Below are 21,660 nucleotides of genomic sequence, written 5' to 3' on the forward strand. Positions count from 1 at the left end.
CAAGCTCCTCACTGCTTCCTGTTCCTCGGGTTCGGACACCTGAGCACTGCGGGCCCGTGGGGTGATGTTTCCCCGTGACACACAGAACCTGCGGCACGGACCGCACCGGCCAGCCTGCCCTTCACCTGCCATTCGCGGCATCGGGCCAGCTATGAGACTCACTTGGGCTAAAAGAACGTTTAGGTAATTTCTTTGGAGAAACAAATGCGGCCGATTTCAGTGGAATGAAATGATCCGATAAAGAGGGGGATTCGTGCCTTAAAAACAAACCTGGAGCCCAAAGTGGCTGTTTGATTCTGGGTCAGGGCGCTTCCCCGGGTTCCGTGTAATCCCGGGGCGGGTGTGTGGGAGGCAGCCCACTGATGTTTCTCTTTCACATCAATGTCTCTCTATCTCTTCCCCCTTCTCCCCCCCACCCCCTCTCAAGTCAGTTCACCTTTAAATAGCCACATGTAGCTGGTGGTCACATACCAGACAGGACCGGTTTATAGGAACGCAAGGGATACACCCTAAACATATTGTAAGCAACAGGAATGCAGTCACTAAGTGACCCTGGAACAGGAATAGCCCGCCCGCACGTCCACTCGTGCTCTGTCACATGTGCCAGCATTTTAAAATGCACAGAGACGATTCCGAGTCCGGGCAAACGGGGTACGTTCAGGCTAAATGCTCCACTCGACGCCGCTTTCCATGCAAATGGTAGGTCATCGCTGTCTGAAGTAAACATGTTCATGCTGCTCGAGTCGACTGAAAATCGAACATACGACCAAGGTAAAAAAAAAATTAATTAAAAAAAAAAAAGGACTGGACGGCGTCCCTCCCGAGTCAGCGGAAGAGCCAGGAGCCGCGATGAAGCCGGCCCTGCCTTCGGTCTGGAGCCTCTAAGCAGCTCCAGCCCCTCTCCCAGCGCAGCGGGCGGCGTGTCCCTGCAAACACCGCCCCGTCGCAGGGCGTCCCCAGGCCGGCCCGGGATGAAGGCAGGATGAGCAGCACGTCGCAGTCTTTAGTCTGTGATGTGTTGACGTGTCCCCGCCAGGTGCCTGCAGGTCGGCAGGAGGGAGGTGTGCTCTGTGCCGCCGGTTCTGTGCGTGTCACGGGGAATACTACCCGTGGGACCCGCAGTGGGTAACTAACGGTAAGCACACGGAGGTGCTTGCACGAGGTCTCAGCTCCCGGTTTGCCTGAGACCTCCCGGGGCACATAGACCCCCCGGATGCCGACCCTGGACCCGCGCCGGAGCCTGACCCAGGAGCCCGGGGGCTGGGTGCAGCCGGCACGGCTTGGGCCATTCTGACGAGGGGCAGCCTGTCCCAGCCTCGGTGTACGGAGGAGGCGGAGGAGCACTGCGTGGCCTCCGGCCACGGAGCGTGTTCCTGGCGGTTCCCACGGGTGGCTGGTGGGGTGGGGCTGGGCGCTCGGTAGGCTCAGGGGGGAAGGAGGCAGCCAGAGCCTCAGCGCCTGAGGCAGCTCGGCCCTAAAGACCTGCACACCTTGGAGGCCCTCGGGTCCTGGGGGCAGGGGAGGGCAAGGAGTGTTGCTGGTCGGAGGCGGAAACCAAGTCGGCCAGCCACGCTCTTCATGTTGTGGAGACCAGTCCACAGCTCCCACGGGAGGCCTGCATCACAAGCTTTATTTCAGAGGTGGCGTTGGCCACATTGGTAATCGGATCAGTCCCCGGGTGCAGTTTTTTTTAAAAAATGTATTTTTTATTGACTTCAGAGAGGAAGGGAGAGGGAGAGAGAGAGTTAGAAATATCACTGATGAGAGAGTCACTGATTGGCTGCCTCCTGGGGATCCAGCCCGCAACCCTGCCTGTGCCCTGACCGGGAACCAAACCGTGGCCCCTAGTTCATAGGTCGACGCTCAGCCACTGAGCCGCTCCGGCCGGGCCCTGGTGGCAGTTTTTTTCACCAAAAGCAGCTCGGGGACAGATGTCTCCCTTTGCACCTGCGCCGGGCCCGCACCGGGGGGCAGCACTGGGTGCCTGTTAAAGGGTACGGGTCTCCTCTTGCTGTGACTGGTTGCCAGCCTCCCCCCCCCCCCCCAGGGGCTGCACCAATCTCCTCTCCCCCCTCCCCCCACCCCCGGTCAGCAGGGTTGACTCTGCCCCCACTTTCTTGCCGCGGGGAGTGAGGAGTGGAGAGCGGTGCCCGACGTGCTGGGCGCGGGGCGGGTTTCGGTGATCCTGCGTCACGCAGGTGAGTCCTGCCCGCTCCGCGTCCCACAGCTGTGTGGCTCCAGGCCTCTGGCTGCAGGGGGTGAGGGCCTTTCAGTGTGGAATGCGTTATTTCCACAAACGTAGGAATAACTCACACTTCACCACGTTCTGAAATCGGAGCGAAGCCGTTCCTCCAAGTGGCCATCGGGCCCACGCTCACAGGCGTGCCGGCTGTGCCTCGGGCCACAGGCGATGGCGCGGCCTCCGTGGCCCTGGCCCCGTGGGTGAGCCTGTGGCTGCAGCAGGGAGGCCTGGCTCTCGGCTCTCGGCTCCGCGGCGAGTCCCCTCGGAGCCAAACGCCAGCGCTGTGCACGCCTTCCTCAGCGGCTGCTCCTGAGGCCGGGGAGCCGGCAGAGAGCCGCCCAGCGCACGGACGGCGGGTCTGCTTCCCACCCAGCCTGCCGCTTTTGGCTGAGCCACAGTCCGGAGGATGCACATCCTTTTCCTTTTAAATGTGTATTTTTTATTGATTTCAGAGAGGAAGGGAGAGGGAGAGAGAGAGAGAGAAACAGCAATGATGAGAGAGCATCATGGATCCGCTGCCTCCTGCACACCCCCCACTGGGGATCGAGCCACAACCCGGGCCTGTGCCCTGACCGGGAATGGAACTGTGACCTCCTGGCTCAGAGGTCGATGCCCAACCCCTGAGCCCCGCCGGCCGGCGATAGATGCTTCCGTTTCTGAGGAATTCTAGGAAAGCGCAGACCCAGGGAGCAGGCCCGGCTGCCTGAGTGGGGGGCGGGGGCGGGGGGGGGCGGGGGGGGCTGAGGAAGGTGGCCTGGACCTGTGGGCAGGACACGCCCGGCCTGCGCTGCCCAGTTCCCTCGCCACCGGGGCTTCCCTTCGCGTCCGCAGGGGCGGCCAGGCAGCAGCTTGCTTTCTGGCCGCGGCAGACAGACAGGTGCCGTTCAAGACAGGTTCCACAGCGACACACACAAAAGGACGCTGCGCTTGCCAACACCGATGCCTGGAAGCAGGTCTGGGAACGCGCGGTCTAGCACTGGCTGCTGTTTAAAGGCGCGTGTGCTCGGCGACCGGGGGCCGGTCACGGGAGGGGACCGACAGGCTGTGGGAACGGCCGGGCCCTCCGCCGTCCCCTCACCGTCTCCCGCCTTCTCACACTTCATGGCGGGGCCGAGGGGCCGCATGCGCTTACCAAACCGGGGACCAGCGTTTGAAACGGTGTGTTTTATTGTGGAAAGCTATCACCCCCCCCAAAAAAAAAATAAAAAAATAAAAAAACAAACAAAACAAGAGAAGCAGAGCTGGAGGACGGGGACGGCCGCGTGGGCTGCCCCACGTAGCTGCCGTCACGGTGGCCTCGCCCTGTTGTCCCGGGGGGCGGGCTTTGGGGCGGCGGAGGAAGGCCGCCGGTGGGTGCTCGGAGGGAGCACGGCCGCCCACACCCGCTGTCAGGCTTCTGGCCTGGAGCGTGAGAACCGGTTTCTGCGAGGGGAGCCGTCCACTGTGGATCGGGGCTGGCATGCTTGGGGCCGACACCCCGGACGAGGGATTTCGCGGCGACATCCGGGCAACCGGGACGGGCCCCCCGGGCTGTGGGAGCCACCTTGGCTTCCGAACCGAGTCCGCGCTTTGAGGCTCTCGTGGCCACTTCTGTATCCATTCCCTTCCTGCCCTCTGTGTCCAGCTTCCTTTCTTTAAATATATTTTTATTGCTTTCCGAGAGGAAGGGAGAGGGAGAGAGAGAGACATCAATGTGAGAGAGACTCACTGATGGGCTGCCTCCTGCACGCCCCCTCCTCTCCCCCGTGGCCCCCCCCGCCCCCCCCAGGGCACTCCTGCGCCTTCCCCCCCTCCTCACCCGGGCGGTGCCTCTCTCTCCTGAGCGTCAAGGGCCCGTCTTCGCTTTGGTGCCTTGTTCCCGGAGCCCCTCTCCCCGATGGCTCGCTTGTACCTCAGTAACGTTCTCAATAGACTTTTATAATTTGAAAGAAAAACAATCAGGTGGCGAGGTCTCCGTGTGGCAGGGAGAGGGGACCGGGGCTTGAGGACCGTGGGGGGGACCGGTGGTCTGTGGGCGGCAGGAAGGACCCGCCCGGCACCAGGTCTGCTTCCCGCCCGGCTGCCGCCTGCCTGCGGGGCTTTCGTCCTCGGCTCGGGGACGGGGTCCCCAGTGGTTAAACCGCCTCGCAGGCCCTCATCGCCCGCGGCCAGGTTGCTGGCCTGTGAAGGGAGGTCGCGGAAGGTGTTGGAGCCTGACCTTCGGGGCCTTTTCTGGAGAGAGGGTGTGTGCAGACGTGATTAAGGATCCGGAGGGAGCACCCGGATTAGCCGGGGAGCCCGGAGTCCAGTGACCCGTGTCCTCACAGGACAGGGGGGCGGACAGGGAGCAGAAGGGGCCTGCAGCGGCCACCTCCCCCGGCCTCCGAGGGAGCCGCCTGCCCACACCGGACTCCGGGCCGGGGGAGGGTCAGTCCGGGTGGTTCTGAGCCATCCGGCTGGGGGCACTCTGCCGGAGCCGCCGGGAGCTGGGCCTGGCGTGGTGCGCGGTGGGGGAGGGAGCGTGGCGTTGTGCCTTGAAGGCACGACTTCAGTTGACACGGGATCCGAGGAAGGGGGTCCCTGCTCAGTCTGCGTGAGAGGCTCGCACTCCCTAAAGGCGCCAGACCGCACGCAGCCCCGTTACCGGAGAGGAAGCCGGGCGGGGACCGCGGCAACACTGTACGAGGAGCGGGAGAAAGAGCAGATGCGGCGGCGAGGACGAATGCCTCCCCTTCGAGCGAGGGCGGCAGGGCCCCGGCTTTGCGTCTCATGTTCGAGAACAGCTGTTCGGTCCAAACAGCACCCTTTGCCGATGGAGCTGTGGTTCCTGGGTGAGCAGCCTCCGGGGCCGAGCGCTTTGCAGAACGGACTTAGCCATGTTTCCTAAGGAAGGCGCAAACTGCTTGTGAAAATGACCTAAACAGGAAGCACGAATTCTGTAGGAAAGTCCGAAGAGCAGCCACATTAAGGACCAGATGACACCCTGGCCGGTGAGGCTCAGCGGATAGAGCGTTGGCCTGCGGCTGAAGGGTCCCAGGTTCGATTCCGGTCAAGGGCACACGCCTGGGTTGCGGGCTCGATTCCCAGTGGGGGGTGTGCAGGAGGCAGCCAGCCAATCCATGATTCTTATCATTGATGTTTCTCTTTCTCTCACCCTCTCCTGGAATCAATCTATCTATCTATCTACACACACACACACACACACACATATACTAGAGGCCTGGTGCATGAATTTGTGCACAGGTGGGGTCCCTCAGGGTGGCCTGTGGGGATCGGGCCCCAGCTCATGCCCTCAGCCTTGTAGCCCCACAGCCCCACCTGGTCTCCTGCCATGGCCTGGCCCTGCCCCCTCACCTGCTCCACCATCCTGCCTGTGGGGCAATTGATCAGGGCCACCCCCCGCCCACCCATTCCCTCAGCGCCTGGGAGCCAGGCAGCAGCCCCACCCCCCATTGCTGCCACTGGTTGCCATCTGTGGGGCGATCGGCAGGGCAATCAGGTCCCCGCTCCCACCCACCTTGGCCTGGCACTGCCCGCTCACCTGCTCCACCATCCCGCTGTGGTCCCACTCTCACTGGGGCCCATCGGGGCCAGCAGCGCCTCCCCTGCTGCCCTCTGGTGGTCAGCGCACGTCATAAGCGGTTGAACTCCCAGTCGAACAATTTGCATATTAGGCTTTTATTATATAGGATTTTTAAAAAGTGGTTCTAGTCCTGCTTCGGGGTGTGGCATCTCCCAGGGGTTTGGGTGTGGGTTTCCTGGGTGACGAAGGATGCTCAGCATCTGTCCTGGGCCTGGGTAAGTGTCCTCCTCGAAGCCTCAGTTTCCCCACCTGTCCCCAGGGACTTGAACGAGGTCAAAGAATTGGGGGAATCACGCCCCCTTTGGCACCTTCTCAGGTTGGGAGCTACTGTTTTCATCACTGAGTTCACAAGGTCTCGAAGGGTGCGACTTCCAGGCTGCTGTAAAACTTGCCGCTGGAAAAAAACAGCGGTTCCTCCCTCTCGGAGCAAATCCTGACATTTTGTCCCGTTTCCAGGGTCTTCGGACACCTCACGTTCCTTGGTCAACACGAGCCCAGCCACAGCCCACGCAGCGCCCTGAAAACAGCGGCCCACGGAGCCCCACACAGCGCGAGCCTGCTCTTTCCCGCGACCCCTGACCCGTCCCACAACCAAACACGGACCCGGCCTTTGCTCTTCCTGCTCTGCCCGACCTCTCGGACCCGGGACACATGAGTGGGAGGTGGGGCGCTGGTCTCTGGTGACGTTCTCTCCCTTTAGCTGCTGGATGGCTCGGTGCAACTGCGGCCTGCCCTGGGTCCGCCCTCCGCTCCACACGAAACCGCGCTCGTTCTAAACGCATGTCTCCAGGTTTCCCGGGGAAGTCTTTTTTTTAAAAAATATATTTCTATTGATTTCAGAGAGGAAGGGAGGAGAGAGAGAGAGAGAGAGAGAGAGAGAGAGAGAGAGAGAACATCACTGATGAGAGAGAATCATTTATCGGCTGCCTCCTGCACACTCCACACTGGGAACTGAGCCCGCATCCAAGGCATATGCCCTTGACCGGAATCGAACCAGGGACCCTTCAATCTGCAGGCTGATGCTCTATCCACTGAGCAAACTGGCCAGGGCCCGGGCAATTCTTTTAAAGCTCCCAAACGGAATGTAAGTCATGTAGCCACATGGTCCCTCCCCGCCAAGGCCCACGACCTGGACAAAGTCTTCTTGGTTCTTTTCTCCTCCGCCCAGGGGTCCTGCTCCATTTCTTGCACTGAATTTTATTTTAATAAAAACATTTTTTTATCTGTGAAAGTAATTCACTGGTCACTCCAGCTCAGGTTTAAAGTGTTTTATCCCTTTGCACTCGTTTGCTTTTTTCTCGATTCCTTTATTCTAATGCTAACCGTGTCGAGTCACACTCGACATCCAAGTGCAAAAGGTTATTCCCTGTGGCTCTAAGAGTCTTCGTGTTAAAAAACTATTCTGCATCGGATGATTTATACAATTAACTGATCAAGTCAGCATACATACATTAAAGGTGTGGTATGTAGGGATGTCATGTATGTTTAAAAGTTAAATTGGCCCGGCCAGTGTGGCTCAGTGGTTGAACATGGACCCATGAAGCAGGAGGTCAGGTTTGGATTGGGGCACACGCCGGGTTGCAGGGGCGTGCAGGAGGCAGGGGGCCACGAGTCTCTCTCATCACGGACGTTTCTCTCTCTCCCTCTCTCTGAAGTGGATAAAAGCGTATACACTTTAAAAAGTTGCCCTAGCTGGTTTGGCTCAGTGGATAGAGCATCCGCCTGAGAACTGAAAGGTCCCAGGTTCGATTCCAGTCAAGGGCACATGCCCAGGTTGTGGGTTCGATCCCCAGTGGGGGGCGTGCAGGAGGCAGCCGATCCATGATTCTCTCATCATGGATGTTTCTCTCTCTCTCTCCCTCCCTCTTCCTTCTTCTCTGAAATCAATAAAAATATATTTAAAAAAATAAATAAAAAGTTGAACGGTGGTTGGGCGGCATCGCACTGTGGGTCGGGCTGTCCGCCCTCAGACGGTTCACGTGTCCTTGAGCGCAGAGCAGTTCCTTTCCGAGCCGGTTCGGGGTGATCCTCCGCTTTTCCTCTGGGGGGGGGGGGGTAGCCTGGGAGAAAACCTGCTTGTTTCAGTCCACACACGGCCACGGGGCGTGTTGTCAGAGCTGTGCCGCTCCCCGTGTGCACTTCTTCGGAGATTTAAGCCAAAAGCCACTCAGCGACTTACCACCAAGAACAAAACCAGAAAAAGGAGCGGGTTAGCCCTAATCAGTTTGGCTCAGTGGATAGAGCGTCGGCCTGCGGACAAGGGTCCCGGGTTCGATTCCGGTCAAGGGCATGTACCTTGGTTGCGGGCACATCCCCAGTAGGGGGTGTGCAGGAGGCAGCTGATCGATGTTTCTCTCTCGTTGATGTTTCTAACTCTCTATCCCTCACCCTTCCTCTCTGTAAAAAAGAAATAAAATATATTATTAAAAAAAAAAGAATAAAAAAAAAGGAGCAGGTTAGGCTCTCCTCGGGGGCGGGAAGGATTCCGCTCCGTGCCCGCCGTCTCCACACTCGGGTACAGGAGGGGCCAGTCCTCCCTGCGCCCCGAGGTCCCCACCTCTACCATTTCCTGCAGCGGGGGGTGGAGGGGCGACCTCGCGAGGCGCCAGCCTGGTTAGCGGGCGGGGGCGGGTCTGAGGTCCAGCCCCGCGCCAGCGCCCCCCAGCGGACACACAAGCACCCGGCCCGCTGCGCCTCGGGAGGTGGGCGCAGGCCGACCCGGCGGGATGAGAGGTGGGGGCCCCGCGTGGCCACGCCGGACCATCCAGTCCTGGGGTGCGCGTCCCAGGGGGCCGCCCCGCCCTTGAGGCACCTCCACCGGGTCAGGCTGCAGAGAGGGCGAAGGGGAAGGAGGCGCACCAGCTGCTGCGCGTGCGCGGGCCGGGGTGCGACCCCGCTACGGGGGCTTGTTCCACGCGCGCATCCTCGCGCGTCGGGGTCCCGGGGGACTGTGGGGCGTGCGTGTGCGGCCGGGACGGGAGTGGCGGGCACAGTGGGGGTGGATGCGGGTGGGCAACGTGTGCGGTGCGAGGCGCGCGTGTTCTGCGAGGGCCCGTGTCTTGTGTGTAGACGGCGTGTGGGGGGTGAGATCGGCGTGCGCCCCGCCCCCCCTCCCCGCCCCCAGCTCAGGGCTCCGAGGTCCGCGGTGCGGCGGTAACCACGGCAACGAGAGCCGGGGTGCACGGGTGGGGTGTGCGCTGCGCACCCGGGACCGCGGGCCTGGGGGAGGGAGGCGCCCGAGGAGCTGCCCAGGCGGGTCCCTGCCCCGCTCCACTCGGGGGGCTGCGAGGGGCGCTGGGGGCCCGGGGCGCCGCCTCCCGGTGCCGGCTGCGGGGCCTCCTGACAAAGGGGTCCCAGCCCGGGCACCCCGCCTCGCAGGAGGTGCGGGTGTTTCACCCTCTGTCGCCCGCACCTGGGCCAGCGAGGGGGGCTGCGGCTCTCCAGACCCCGCTGTCCGGGCGGGAGCGGGCGACCTTCGGACCGGACCGGACCGGACGGGGCCTTGCAGCAGCGCCGCCCTCCCTGAGCGCCCCTGACCCGGCTGGGAAGGGTGCCGGGCTGGGGACCACAGGGTCAGCCCCAGGGGGAGTCTGCACGCGGGCCCTGGGCGGCCGAGGGTGCCTTCCAGAAGGTTCCGGGCCCACCGCCGGGAGGGAGAGGAGGCAGCCAGGCCTGTGGGCAGCAGCCACCGGTTCCTGCCCAGCCTCCTGGGTCCGTTCTGTCAGGCGCTCAGACACCCGCTCGGTTCTTCCCTCACCGTTTTTCTTCAACGAAACTTGTTTTTGTAAATACGTTTTTATTGATCTCAGAGAGGAAGGAGAGGGAGAGAGAGAGAGAGAGAGAAGTCATTGATCGGTTGCCTCCTGCACGCCCCACACTGGGATCGAACTCGCAACCCGGGCCTGTGCCCTGACGGGGATGGAACCGTGACCTCCTGGTTCAGAGGTCAACACTCAACCACGGAGCCACAGTGGCCAGGCTTTGACCTGAGTTAATTTTGAAATAACAGAAGGAAGTGGACAGTCCTCGCACTTGCCCAGACCTAAGGGTGCTGATGGACGCGGACGCAATGCAGAGGACACCTCGCGTCCCGGCAGCCGCCCAAGGGCTCTGGGCCTGGGCCTGGGCCTGGGGCTGCACCAGGGCGGCGCTCAAGGCCTAGGATCTCGGACCAGAGACTCTGCTGGAGAAACGGGCTGGGGGGGGGGGGGGCGGGGAGGAGAGGGAGGGGTGTGGCTTCCTCACCAGGACCCATCTCCGTGTGGCTCCCCAACAGAGCAGAGGGCCTCCCCGCCCCGGGCTCAGGGCTGAGGCTGTTCACCGCTCTCCTCCCGGCCCAGGTGGGAGGCAGGTGCCGCTAGCCCGATGCTCAGGTGAGGGGGCCCAGAGCCGTCAGCAGCCTGCCGGGCCCGCAGGCCCTGAGCCACGGAGCGCTGGAGGGGGGCTCAGGGGGCGGCCCGCGTGCCTGCTGCCCTCACAGCCACGCAGCCCGAAGCCGCTCAGGCCCCTCGTCCCGCCCGGGCGTCAGCCACCCCATGGCACTTTAGGGGTCACTGTGAGGTGTGGGACGGACCAGGTTCTCTCTCTTTCTGTTTGAAAAGCCAATCAAGAGGGAGGCCAAGCAGACCCGGCCGTGTGGGCTCCTGGCGGCGGACGGCTGGGTGCCGTGTGGGGACCTGGGGCCGTTTTGGCTGCTCCGGCACCGGTGAGGGCTCACCGCACCTGGGAGGTGGGTGACAGAGACATCGCCTGCCCCGCCACCAGGTAAGGACAGGAGGCGGCCCTCAGGCAGGAGCCGGCGGGCGGGGGGCCTGGGCGCCGGGGTTTGGCTGCAGGCGGTGGGCGTGGGGCGGCGCTTCCAGCAAACCTCGGGTGAGGGCCCAGGAGCTGCGGCTGCTGGTTAGGCCGCTGTGCGGGGAGGGTGGGTGGATCCAGAGACCGGATGGAGCTCCCAGAGGCCCAGGCGGGAGGAGGGAGTCACAGGTGAGCAGGCAGGTCCTGGGGAGCCCATTGTGGGGGGACAGGCGGGGCAGGAGCTGGTCTGACTCAGAGCCCAGGGCTTGCAGTGGCTCAGCGTCCGTGGTCTGGGTGACTCGGGGCTGGACAGTGTCCCTTCGGGTCCTGGCCTGGCCACCCGCCCCCCTGGGAGACAGGCAGTGCCCCACCCTTCCTGAGAGTCCCCAGGGCTGTGTCCAGTCCTCGTCGCCCCCCACACTCACACAGGCGCTCACACGCACGTCTCCCCTCCCTGCCAACAGGGCGCTACTACTGGCCGTGTTTTAATGGAACGACGTGGCTTGGAGGTTCTCGCTCCCCATCTTGTCACAGGAGCCCTCTCGCCACCCCCCCAACCCTTTTCTTTTCAGTGTGAGGCCCACACCGTGACCACCTGTCCCGGAGGGCCCCCCAGGCCCCCTCCCCAGCCAGAATGAATGGGTCCCCGCGTTTGTGATCGTCCCAAGGAGTTGGCAGTTTATTCCACACGGGGCGCCGGCAAGGCTGAGAACCCGGCAGGCTTCGGGGAGGAGTCGCACCCACGCTGGCCCGGTGACTTCTAAGGCCCTGGCGTGTCCTTTGTCCCGTGGGCACAGTGCCCTCGCGTGACCGCGCCCGGAGCAGCAGCCGGCCAGCCCCGATGGGGACCCGAGCTCGAGGGGCAACGCCTCCCCCTGCCTGCCTGGCCCCCTCGGGGCTGGAGGCTGCGGCCCGCGGTCCAGGACAGGGTCTCAGCGCACAGCCGTCTGAGCGGGGCTCCCGCGCGCCCCCACGTGGCCGCAGACAGAGGCACCGCTCTGGGAAGGGTTCTGCGGAGGGAGGAGGGAGGGGGGGAGGAGGAAGGAGGGAGGGGGAGAGGGGGAGGAGGGAGGGGGAGGGGGAGGGGGGAGGAGGAAGGGGGGAGGGGGGAGGGGGGAGGTGACCGTCTGGGCCGTGGACCTAGCGGGCCTGGGCCTGTGCATTCGCAGAACGCCAGCCTGGGCAGGGGCCGGTCTGAGCACGGGCCGGGCTGTGGGGACACTGAGGCACGCGGTGCGCCGTCTCTGGTCAGCCGGGGAGACAGGTGCGTGGTGCCCGTCCTCACCGCGAGGGGCAGCCGAGGAGGCTTCCTGGCAGAGATGGTGGGAGGGGTGGGTGAGGACGGGTCGCTGAGGAGATGGAGGCATTTGGGGCGGGGGGGGGGGGGGGGGGGGGAATCAGGCGTGTGGGCCCAGCCCTCTGTCTCTGTCCCCGACTCCGCACGGCTGTCAGATGCCCCGCCCTTCAGGGGCTCAGGCACCGCCCCCCCCGCCCCCAGCCTTCAGGCACATTTCCTTTGTCCTCCACTCCACCCACCTCGCACCTCGAAGGCCGCCCCTAACGCCATCGGAATCGGTTCATCTGCCCCTTCCCCTGCCACCCAGGTGTGCCGCCCGACCTCGGGGCGACCTCCGAACTGGCAGTAGCTGTCCCTGCCCGCGCTCCTGCCCCGTGTATGGGCCCATTTAGTCACCACGTCAGACCCTGGCGCGGCCCTGTGCCCCCCCCCATGCCCAGTCCTCTCGGCCACTGTTCCCTTTGTCTTCTCGCCCTCCTGGCTCCCCAGGGCGGATGCCGGGCTCGGGGCCTGGCTGCCTGGCTCACTGGGCATCCACAGAGCCAGACGGAGCCCGACACCCAGCGGCCCCACTGGTTCTCAGAATGAATGACTTGCGTCGCTCTGGCCAGAAGGCTGTGACATCACAGGGCAGACACGGGGGCTGTGACATCACAGGGCAGACACAGGGGCTGTGACATCACAGGGCAGACACGGGGGCTGTGACATCACAGGGCAGACACGGGGGCTGTGACATCACAGGGCAGACACGGGGGCTGTGACATCACAGGACAGACAGAGGGGCTGTGACATCACAGGGCAGACACGGGGGCTGTGACATTACAGGGCAGACACGGGGGCTGTGACATCACAGGACAGACAGAAGGGCTGTGACATCACAGGGCAGACACGGGGGCTGTGGCATCACAGGGCAGACACGGGGGCTGTGACATCACAGGGCAGACACAGGGGCTGTGACATCACAGGGCAGACAGGGGCTGTGACATCACAGGGCAGACAGGGGCTGTGACATCACAGGGCAGACAGGGGCTGTGACATCACAGCGCAGACGCAGGTGCTGTTACATCACAGGGCAGACGCAGGGGCTGTGACATCACAGGGCAGACAGGGGCTGTGACATCACAGGGCAGACACAGGGACTGTGACATCAGAGGGCAGACAGGGGCTGTGACATCACAGGGCAGACACAGGGGCTGTGACATCACAGGGCAGACACGGGGCTGTGGCATCACAGGGCAGACACGGGGGCTGTCCTTCTGAGCTGGCTCCCTGGCGTTCCAGGCCCCCCCCCCTGCACCCCCTGCTGCAGTTTCTAGTCTTTCCCTGCTTGTCCCCGAGCACAGAGCCCGCAGCAGAGGGGGCGGCTGGGCTGTCTGCTTCGAAAGAGCGGCTCCAGGCCCGGGGCCGAGGACTGACCCCTCTCTGGTGGGACAGGGCCCAGGTCTACGGGGGGCCAGGGTCCCACCCTCCCTCCACCTCCCGGGCCCTGACCTTGAGCGATGGGCACTATGCGACCTTGGCCAGGAGAACTGCAGCCACCAGCAGGCCTGTCGTCAGGGGGGGGCCGCCGCCAAGCAGGGGGGCAGACCCTGTGGAGAGTCGGAGGGCCCCGATGAGGGACGCGGGGGCGTGTCACCACCCCAGCTCCTCCCGAAGCTGCCCACGAGCCCCTGAGTCACCTCTCGGCACCCCTCTTTGTTCCTCTCCCCAGCGCCCCGGCTTCCCCCTCATCTAGCCAGCCTCCCCCCCCCCTCCCCGCCTGTGGTCCAGCTCCCAGGTGACCTTTGCACTGGGACGGGTCAGGGGGGCTGGGGGTGGGAGCTGGCAGAGGGTGACTCCAGGAAGGAGCCTGGGCTCCCTGGGACCAGGAGCCTGGAGGGCCTTCACCCCAAAAGGCCTGTCCCTGGGCCGACACCCCCTGGTCCTCCGTCTTGCATCTTGAACTCGCTCCTGCCCCTGTTCCCCCTCCCATGCTGCCGAGGTGCGGAGGACGCTGTGGGGGGAATGCCAGGCGCAGGGAAGGAGGCGGCGCCCACGTGGCTGGGGCACCTGTTCCGGGGCAGGCACCCCGTCTGCGGCTCCTGGGGCCAACGGGGCAGACGGAGGGGGCCTCACCTGAGTGGGTTGTGGGCGGTGGGGTGCTGGGACCCGCGACGGCCTCGGACGTGAGCATGGGCAGCAGGACGCTGGGGTCCCCGTCGTTGGCCTCGGGCACGATGCGCAGCAGCTTGCACAGGAGCTCGTACACGTGGACGCTCTCGAAGGGCTCCACCTCCAGGCCCCGCCGGAAGCTGGGGCCCACGGCCCGGAAGATGGTCTTCATGTCCAGCACCCCGTTGTCGAAGCCGTGCTCCCCGTTGTTGAACTGCACGTTCAGCCTCTGCGGGGGGAGGGGGCCCTGAGTGCTGGTGGGACTCCCGGCCCTCCGCCCCCTCCGCCAGCCCCCCCTCCCCCAACACCCCTGCAGCATGGGCAGGGGAGCCCCAAAGCGTTCGGACGTGGGGGCGGGGGGTTCTGAGCCTTAAACGATCAGTGGCCCAAAGCCAGCGCCTCTGCAAGGACCCTGTGACATAAACGGGGCCCCAGCAAGCAGGCGGGGCTGCCCGGCCGCACGGCTCCACCAGCACTCCCCCCCCTCCTTCCCCCCCTCCTCCCCCCCCTCCTCCCCCCCTCCGCCCGCATCTCGCTTCCCTGAGCACCGCCCTGGCCTCTCTGAGGGCGTCGGGCGCGGATCCGCGCTCGGCCTAGTCCCTGTCACTCTTATGGCTGATCTCCCTACATGTTACCCTACATGCAGGTGTACACAAGCACACACATGTACACAAAACACACAGACACATAAGCACATGCACACACGCAGGTACATGCGAACACAAACACACGTATACAAACACATACATGTATGCACACACGTGTACAACACGTACACAGGCACTCGTGCACACATAAGCACACAGTGCACCAACACACATGCACATGTGACATTACACAGACACAGGGCGTGCGCACACATGCACGCCCATGCCCATGCACGCACACCTATTGCCGTGATGACAGCGTCCCTTTGGTGGCCAATGGGCCTCAGACTGGGGACTAGCTGGACACGGGGTGCTCTCCACGGGGCTGGGAAGAGACCAGCAGCCCCGCCCCCGCCCCGCCCCGCCCCGCCGTGCACGCGGGCGCTCACCCCGTGGATGACGTAGCCCGGGTCGCTGTACATGAGCAGGGGCGTGATCCGGGGGTGGTTGGCGTAGCGGAAGGCCTTGGGGAAGGCCTCCTTCTTGTAGACGTGCAGCCTGGGGTGCGCGTCCTTGAGCGCCTCGTACACCTGCTCGAGCCGCCCCTCCTTGGGGAGCAGCATCCCGTTGGGCCCGTAGTCCAGCAGCTCGAACTCGACGTCCTTGAAGGTGAAGTTGGGGAACCGGTGCAGCTCCACCAGGTCGCCGGCCTTGCGCACCGTGCTCATGCCGTGGTCCGACGTGACGACGAGGTTGAGGCTGCGCTCCAGGCCGCTGCGCCGGATGCTGTCGCGCAGGTAGCCCACCGTCCTGTCCACCTGCCGCACCATGGCCCTCCTCTCCGGGGACTCGGGCCCGAACTTGTGGCCTGTGGAGTCGGGCTCCCCGAAGTAGAGCGTGACCAGGTCCAGGCCCTCCTGCGTGAGCCAGCGCATCACCGTGTCCACGTTGGCCCTCCACTCCGCCTCGTCCTTGTAGTTGTGCAGGGCGCCCTCCTTGCGGCTCAGCGTCACGGCCGTGCCTTGGTAGGTGACGTTGCCGCCGGGGAAGAAGAAGGAGCCGGCCTTCAGGCCCTGCGGGAAGGCAGCCATGACGCACAGCCCCGCCGGCTCCCCCTCGCGTCCCCCGCCCCTGGCACGGGGCGCCCCTGCCCGGCGTGCGTCTGCCCACTCGCCCCTCCCCGCGCCTACTGCTGTCCAGCCTTGTCATCTTTTTATTTAAACTGATTGGTTGTATATTGACTTTGTATCCTGCAACCCTGAACTTATTCTTTTTTTAAAAATATATATATTTTATTGATTTTTTTACAGAGAGGAAGGGAGAGGGATAGAGAGTTAGAAACATCGATCAGCTGCCTCCTGCACACTCCCTAGTGGGTATGTGCCTGCAACCAAGGTTCATGCCCTTGACTGGAATTGAACCCGGGACCTTTCAGTCCGCAGGCCGACGCTCTATCCACTGAGCCACACCGGTTAGGGCTGAACTTCTTTTAAAAAACGTATGTTTTTATTAATTTTTAGAGAGAGCGGAGGGGAGAGGGATAGATGGAAACATCAATGAGAGAAACATCATCGAATGGCGCCTCCTGCACACTCCCCACAGGGGGTCGCGCCCATAACCCGGGCACGTGCCCCGACCAGGAATCCAGGAATCGAACCAGCGACCTCCTGGTTCCTGGGTCGCCGCTCACCCGCTGCGCCCACGCCAGCCGGGCGCACAGCCTCATTGTCTGAAAGGCCTCCTTATCGGCGGGCAGAGACTCTGGAGGCGGAGCCGGTGCGCGCTGGACTCCGCTCTCATGAGATAGCGACAGACCCTGTGCCCCGACATGCGAGTCCTCGCTGCCAGGGGCCCGGGGCGCTCCGGAGGCTCAGGTGCCGCCCGAGAGCCCTCCTTCCGGCCTGCGGCCCGGCCGCTCCCTGCCACGTTCACGCCCGGGAGTGTCGGCCCCTCCTCCGTGCCCCACTCTGTCCTTCCAGCCTTCACCCTCTCGTCCGTCTGTCCGTCTGTCCGTCAACCACCTGCTGCTTTGTTGACACAGACCCACCTTCCCCCTGGCCGCCTGCCCCGTGTGGCCGCTGCCCGTGCAGCCCCCCAGGCCAAGTTCTCAGCCTCGGGGCTGGGCCAGGGCGGGTGGGGGCGCGGGGCCGGGGCGTGGGGCCCGATGGCCATGGGGGCTCCGACTTGGGGGGTGCCCTCCACTGGACATCATTGACAAGGAGCTGCACCCCAGGAAGCCCCCCGGACATTTTGGGGCGATGGGACTCCTGGGCTGACACGACAGCTCCTCTTTTTTCCCTTCGCCCCTCGGATCTAGCTGCCCCGCCTGCGAGGGGTGCGGGCGGGGGAGGGGACAAAGCCGTTTTGTGGTCACACGCCTTTGTGTCGAGTGGGGTCCTTTCCCCGTGCAACCCCCTCCCCAAATGCCACAGGGTCCACGGGGTGGCTTCTGTCTGACTGGGAGGGTGCAGCGCCCCTCGGGGTCCCACACGGCGCGCCCTTCTGTGCCGGGGCCTGGCCCCCGGGCGCCGTGGGGCGGCCCGCGCTGGGCGCCGCGGCGCGTGGGCATTACCTGCCTCTGGGCCGTGATCCAGATGGGCACGCTGCCGTTGTCCCACCAGCGCTGCACGCCCAGCGTGGCGTGGTAGGGCAGCTTGAGCTTGCTGCTGGTGTTGTAGAACATGTTGTGCACCACGCCGTGGTTCTCGATGTACTTGCCTGCGGGGAGGCGGAGGGAACGGGGTGGGGCTCCGTCACCTCGGTCACAGTCACGGGCACGCGCTCCGACCCGGTGGCCCAGCTCACCCTGCCCCACCCCACGCCCCCGCAGGACCCAATGGGAGGCATCGCTTGCAGCCTCATCGGTTTTAGCAAAAGATCAGTGTGACCCTAGCCAGTGTGGCTCAGTGGATAGGGCGTTGGCCTGCAGACTGAAGGGTCCCGGGTTCGATTCCTGTCCAGGGCACAGGCCGGGGTTTCGGGCTCGATCCCCAGTAGGGGGCGTGCAGGAGGCAGCCGATCCATGATTCTCTCTCATCATGGATGTTTCTCTCCCTCTCCCTTCCTCTCTAAAATCAATAATTAAAATTTAAAAAAAAGATTGGTTGCACCTGCGTGGCTCTCGGGAGGGGACTGATGACATAGATGGGGTCCAGCCTTAGCAGAGAGCCAGGCAGGTGTGTGGATGAGCCGATGCGGGTCCCTGAGGAGCCTGTCAGTGCGTGTTGCGTGGGGAATGCACACGGGAGCTCGGGCCCAGGAGGCGGGCCGTGAGGGGCGTGCGCGGCTCTCCCTCGCACCCGGACACGTGAAGCGGGAAGGGGGCGGGCGGGGGGACAGCGGGTGCTGACGGTGTGTGCCGGGGGCCGTGGTCACAGAAACGCTGGCGTGAGGACGAGCCGTGTGCCCGGAATAGTGTCCCCCAAAGTCGTGCCACCAGCGTCTCAGGTGGTCCTGTTTGCACACGGGGTCACGGCAGATGCATGCGTTAGGTTAAGATGAAAGGGAGCCCCGGCCGGTGTGGCTCAGTGGCTAGAGCGTCGGCCTGCGGACCAACGGGTCCCGGGTTCGATTCCGGTCAGGGGCACGTACCTCGGTTGCAGGCTCCTCCCTGGCCTGGGCCCTGGTCAGGGCTCATGCAGGAGGCAACCAATCGATGTGTTTCTCTCTCTTTCCCTCTTTCTCCCACTCTCCCTAAAAATCAATGGAAAAATACCCTTGTCCGTGTCCCGTGTCCCCTGCCTTGAGTGAGGATTTAAAATAAAAAAGAAAAGATGAAGCTGGAGCCCCAGACTCATCTCTGAGTCCCGGCCACACTCACCTCCTCCTGGAAGGCCTCCTGGGTTGCCCCCCGGGCTGTGGTCACCGTTGCCAGAGAGACCCCTGCCGGGTTTATTCACCGCCAGTTGCCGCCAATGCTGAGGGCTGCTGGCCACGCTGTCTCCCCAGCGAGTGTCCCCTCCTGGCTCCCCTCCGTCCCCGCACGGTGCCCCTGGGGCAGGGCTGTGTGCATACCCTGCTCCCCGGTTTCTCAGCTCCTGCCGCCCCCAGGCCCCCCCCGCAGGCGGCACTCACCGGTGACCAGGGTGAAGTGGCAGGGGCTGGTCAGGGTGACGAAGGGGGGGGTCATGTAGCGCGCCTTCACGCCGTCCAGCGCCATGGCGTCCAGGTTGGGGGTGTCCACGTCCTGGTCATAGTCCCAGCGGAAGCCGTCGAAGGACACCAGGAGCAGCTTGTGCCGGGAGCCCTGCCGGGCGACGGGCCTCCCCGCCCCCGGAGCGAGGAGGGCGGCCAGGGCCACGGCCACGGCCAGGAGGGCGGCCGGGTGGCTCATGGCGGGTTGTCTGATGCGCCGGTGCCGGGCGTGTTCCTGCCGCGGACGGAGCAGAGCAAAGTCCCAGGGTCACCGGCGTCTGATCCGTGTGCCTTTGAGAACGAGACTGCTCTCCGTGGCTCGGGAAGAGGCCCGGGTGGCCCGTGGCCCGCGGCCCCTGCCTTTATTGCCCACGCTCCGCCCCCCGTGGGCGTGTGTCCTCACGGGAGGGGCGGGGGCCAGGCCCGCAGGATCAGAGAGCGGAAGGGGCCCCTCCACGGGTGGCCTGGCCCCCGCCCGCCCTCTCCGTCCCTGGGCCCTGCTCACTCTGAGCTACAGCCTGGAATTCGGGGAGGCCTTTGGGGTATGTGGGCCTCGGGCCTGCCTGGGCCCGCGCCAGGCGGAGGGGGGAGCTTCCCAGGGTCAGGGGGCCGAGGGCCACGGGGAGCCCAGCCTGGGGAGGGCCTCCTCCCCTCGCTGCTGCCCGGGTGAGGGGTCTCCTGGGACGGGGCGGGCGGAGCCACCCTGTGGATCCTCAGGGAGGCGCAGGCACGGGCAGCCCCGTCAGCAAGGTGGTCAGAAGAGGGGTTCCCTGTCACCTGTGCTCATGGGTGGGGGGAGGGGGAGAGGAGCCCTGGTCGGGGCACAGTTCAGCGACTATCTCGTCTCTGTCTCTCTGTCTTTATCTCTCTGTATCTTTATCTCTCTCTATCTCTCTCTCTATCTTTATCTCTCTCTCTCTATCTTTATGTCCCTTCTCTCCCTATCTTGCCATCTGTCTCTCTCTCCCTACCAACCTTTTTTTATTTTTTTAACTAGAGGCCCAGTGCATGATTTAATCATGCACCTGGTGCACCAGCGGGCTGGCTGTCTGCCGGTGCCCCAGGCCTTCCGAAAGCCTCCGGCAGCCATGGCTCAGCGTCCTGCTGGCCCAATCAGCTACCCCAGCCACCCTGAGTCCCGCCCCCTGCGCCTCCTGCTGGCCCAATCGTGGGCGTAGCGGAGTGATGGTAATTTACATATTACCATTTTATTATGTAGGATGCCCTTGACTGGAATCAAACCTGGGACCCTTTGGTCCGCAGGCTGATGCTCTATTCACTGAGCCACACTGGCGAGGACTTACCACCCTTTTTAAAAAATTGAATTTATTGGGGTGACACTGGTTACTCACCCCTCCCGACCTGACGGAGCTGCTCTGGGTTCTGGGGGCCCCGCAGTGAGGGAGGCAGGCGTGCTCCGGACTCCGTCCACCTGGGGGGGACACACAATGGGAGGAGGACACGAGCAGGACAGGAAGCAGGAGACCAGGTGGGGTGTCCGCAGGCAGCACCTGGTGGGCGGTGGGCAGGGCCTCCTGGAGGGTGATTGGGGGGGGAGGGCGGGGCGCAGGGCCGGCGGGGCCGAGGCCACGTGTGCAATCCGCGTCCGTAGCCTGGAGCGGGTCAGCAGGCCCTGGCGCCGCGGGTCTCGGTGAGAGGGCAGCCGGGCAGGTGAGGAGGTGGGCGGGAGGCGGGAAGGGGAGCTGGGTGCTGGGCGGCGAGTGGGTGTGCCGTCCTCAGGCCGTGGCCGTGGCCGTGGCTCAGACACGGTGGTGCCGTGGGAGCGAAGGGAAGGGAGCAACTCGGGGGACGTCCAGTCCCCCCCCACCCCCCGGGCGGCTGGGGTGACGGGGTCAGAGGGGAGGTCACGGGAGGAGCAGGGCCATGGACGAGGGGCAGGAGGGCGCGCTCGGGCTGAAGCCGGGAGGCAGGCCACAGGGGAGCCTGGATTTTATGCGAATACAATCTAATACCTAATATAAAATGTAACGTAAAACCCACCATCTTCACAAGGAGATGGCCACCAATGAGAAAGACTACATTTCCCAGCATTCTCTGCAGCGTGCCCCCCTGGGCCTCTGCCACACCCCAGGTTTGCTGCACCTCTTTGGGATTCTCGCTCCCCTGGTGCCCTGAGCTCAGGCCGCCCCGGGCCAGCGAAGATGGGGGTGCTGCCTGGGGCGGGACCGCGGCCCCACGGAGAGCATTGGGCTTGTGTCACTCTCAGCAGGACCCGACCCAAGGCCATGTGGGACGATGGCTGCTGGTGCCCGTGGTGACTTACCTGCTGGCTGCTGCCAGGGCAGGAGGACACGGGCATGCGCGAGGGGCTGCCCCACGTCACAGGCCGAGGCCGGGCTGGGCACCCACTTGGGTGGTCTTTTTGGAAAGATATGTTTTTGTTGATGTCAGAGAGGCAGGGAGAGGGGAAGGGAGAGAGCCATGGACCGGCTGCCTCCTGCACGCCCCCACTGGGGATGGAGCCCGCACCCAGGCCTGTGCCCTGACCGGGAATCGAACCGTGACCTGGTTCCTAGGTCCACGCTCAGCCCCCACGTGGGTCGGGCTGGTCCCGCAGAGGTGGGTGGCGTGAAGCCTGGAGACAGGGCCGATGGGCTCCCCGAGGGCAGGTAGGTTTGCCACGTACACAGGTGCAGTGCGCCCCGTGCCGTGAGCCACGCGGGGGGCCGGGCCGGGAAGAACCAGCTGCCCGGCTCTGGGCCCGGGCTCCGCTGGGCAGAGGCACGTGCGGGCTGGTCCCCCGAGGCCGGCGCCGGGTCCCGGCCCCCTGTCCTCCTCCCCAATCTGGGGCCAATGGGCCGCCGCACAGCGCCCGGCGCACAGGAGGCGTGTCGTGGCCTCAGATGCGTGAAGGAAGGAACGCGGGGGGATG

General features: G+C 64.4%; 1 protein-coding gene across 1 annotated transcript; it reads right to left on the reverse strand.

The window, feature by feature from the left end:
* Positions 1-13,401: 13,401 nt before the first annotated feature.
* On the reverse strand, positions 13,402-18,966 carry ENPP7 (ectonucleotide pyrophosphatase/phosphodiesterase 7; the record flags this gene model as incomplete). The annotated part of the gene is made up of 5 exons (XM_079798610.1): positions 13,402-13,484; positions 14,011-14,275; positions 15,083-15,706; positions 17,206-17,351; positions 18,708-18,966. 5 exons carry the CDS (start codon positions 18,964-18,966, stop codon positions 13,402-13,404), a joined length of 1,377 nt encoding a protein of 458 aa, XP_079654736.1.
* Between the last annotated feature and the right edge of the window lie 2,694 nt (positions 18,967-21,660).

The sequence above is a fragment of the Cnephaeus nilssonii genome (genome assembly GCF_951640355.1).
Source record: "Cnephaeus nilssonii genome assembly, chromosome: 19".
Lineage (NCBI taxonomy): Eukaryota > Metazoa > Chordata > Mammalia > Chiroptera > Vespertilionidae > Cnephaeus > Cnephaeus nilssonii.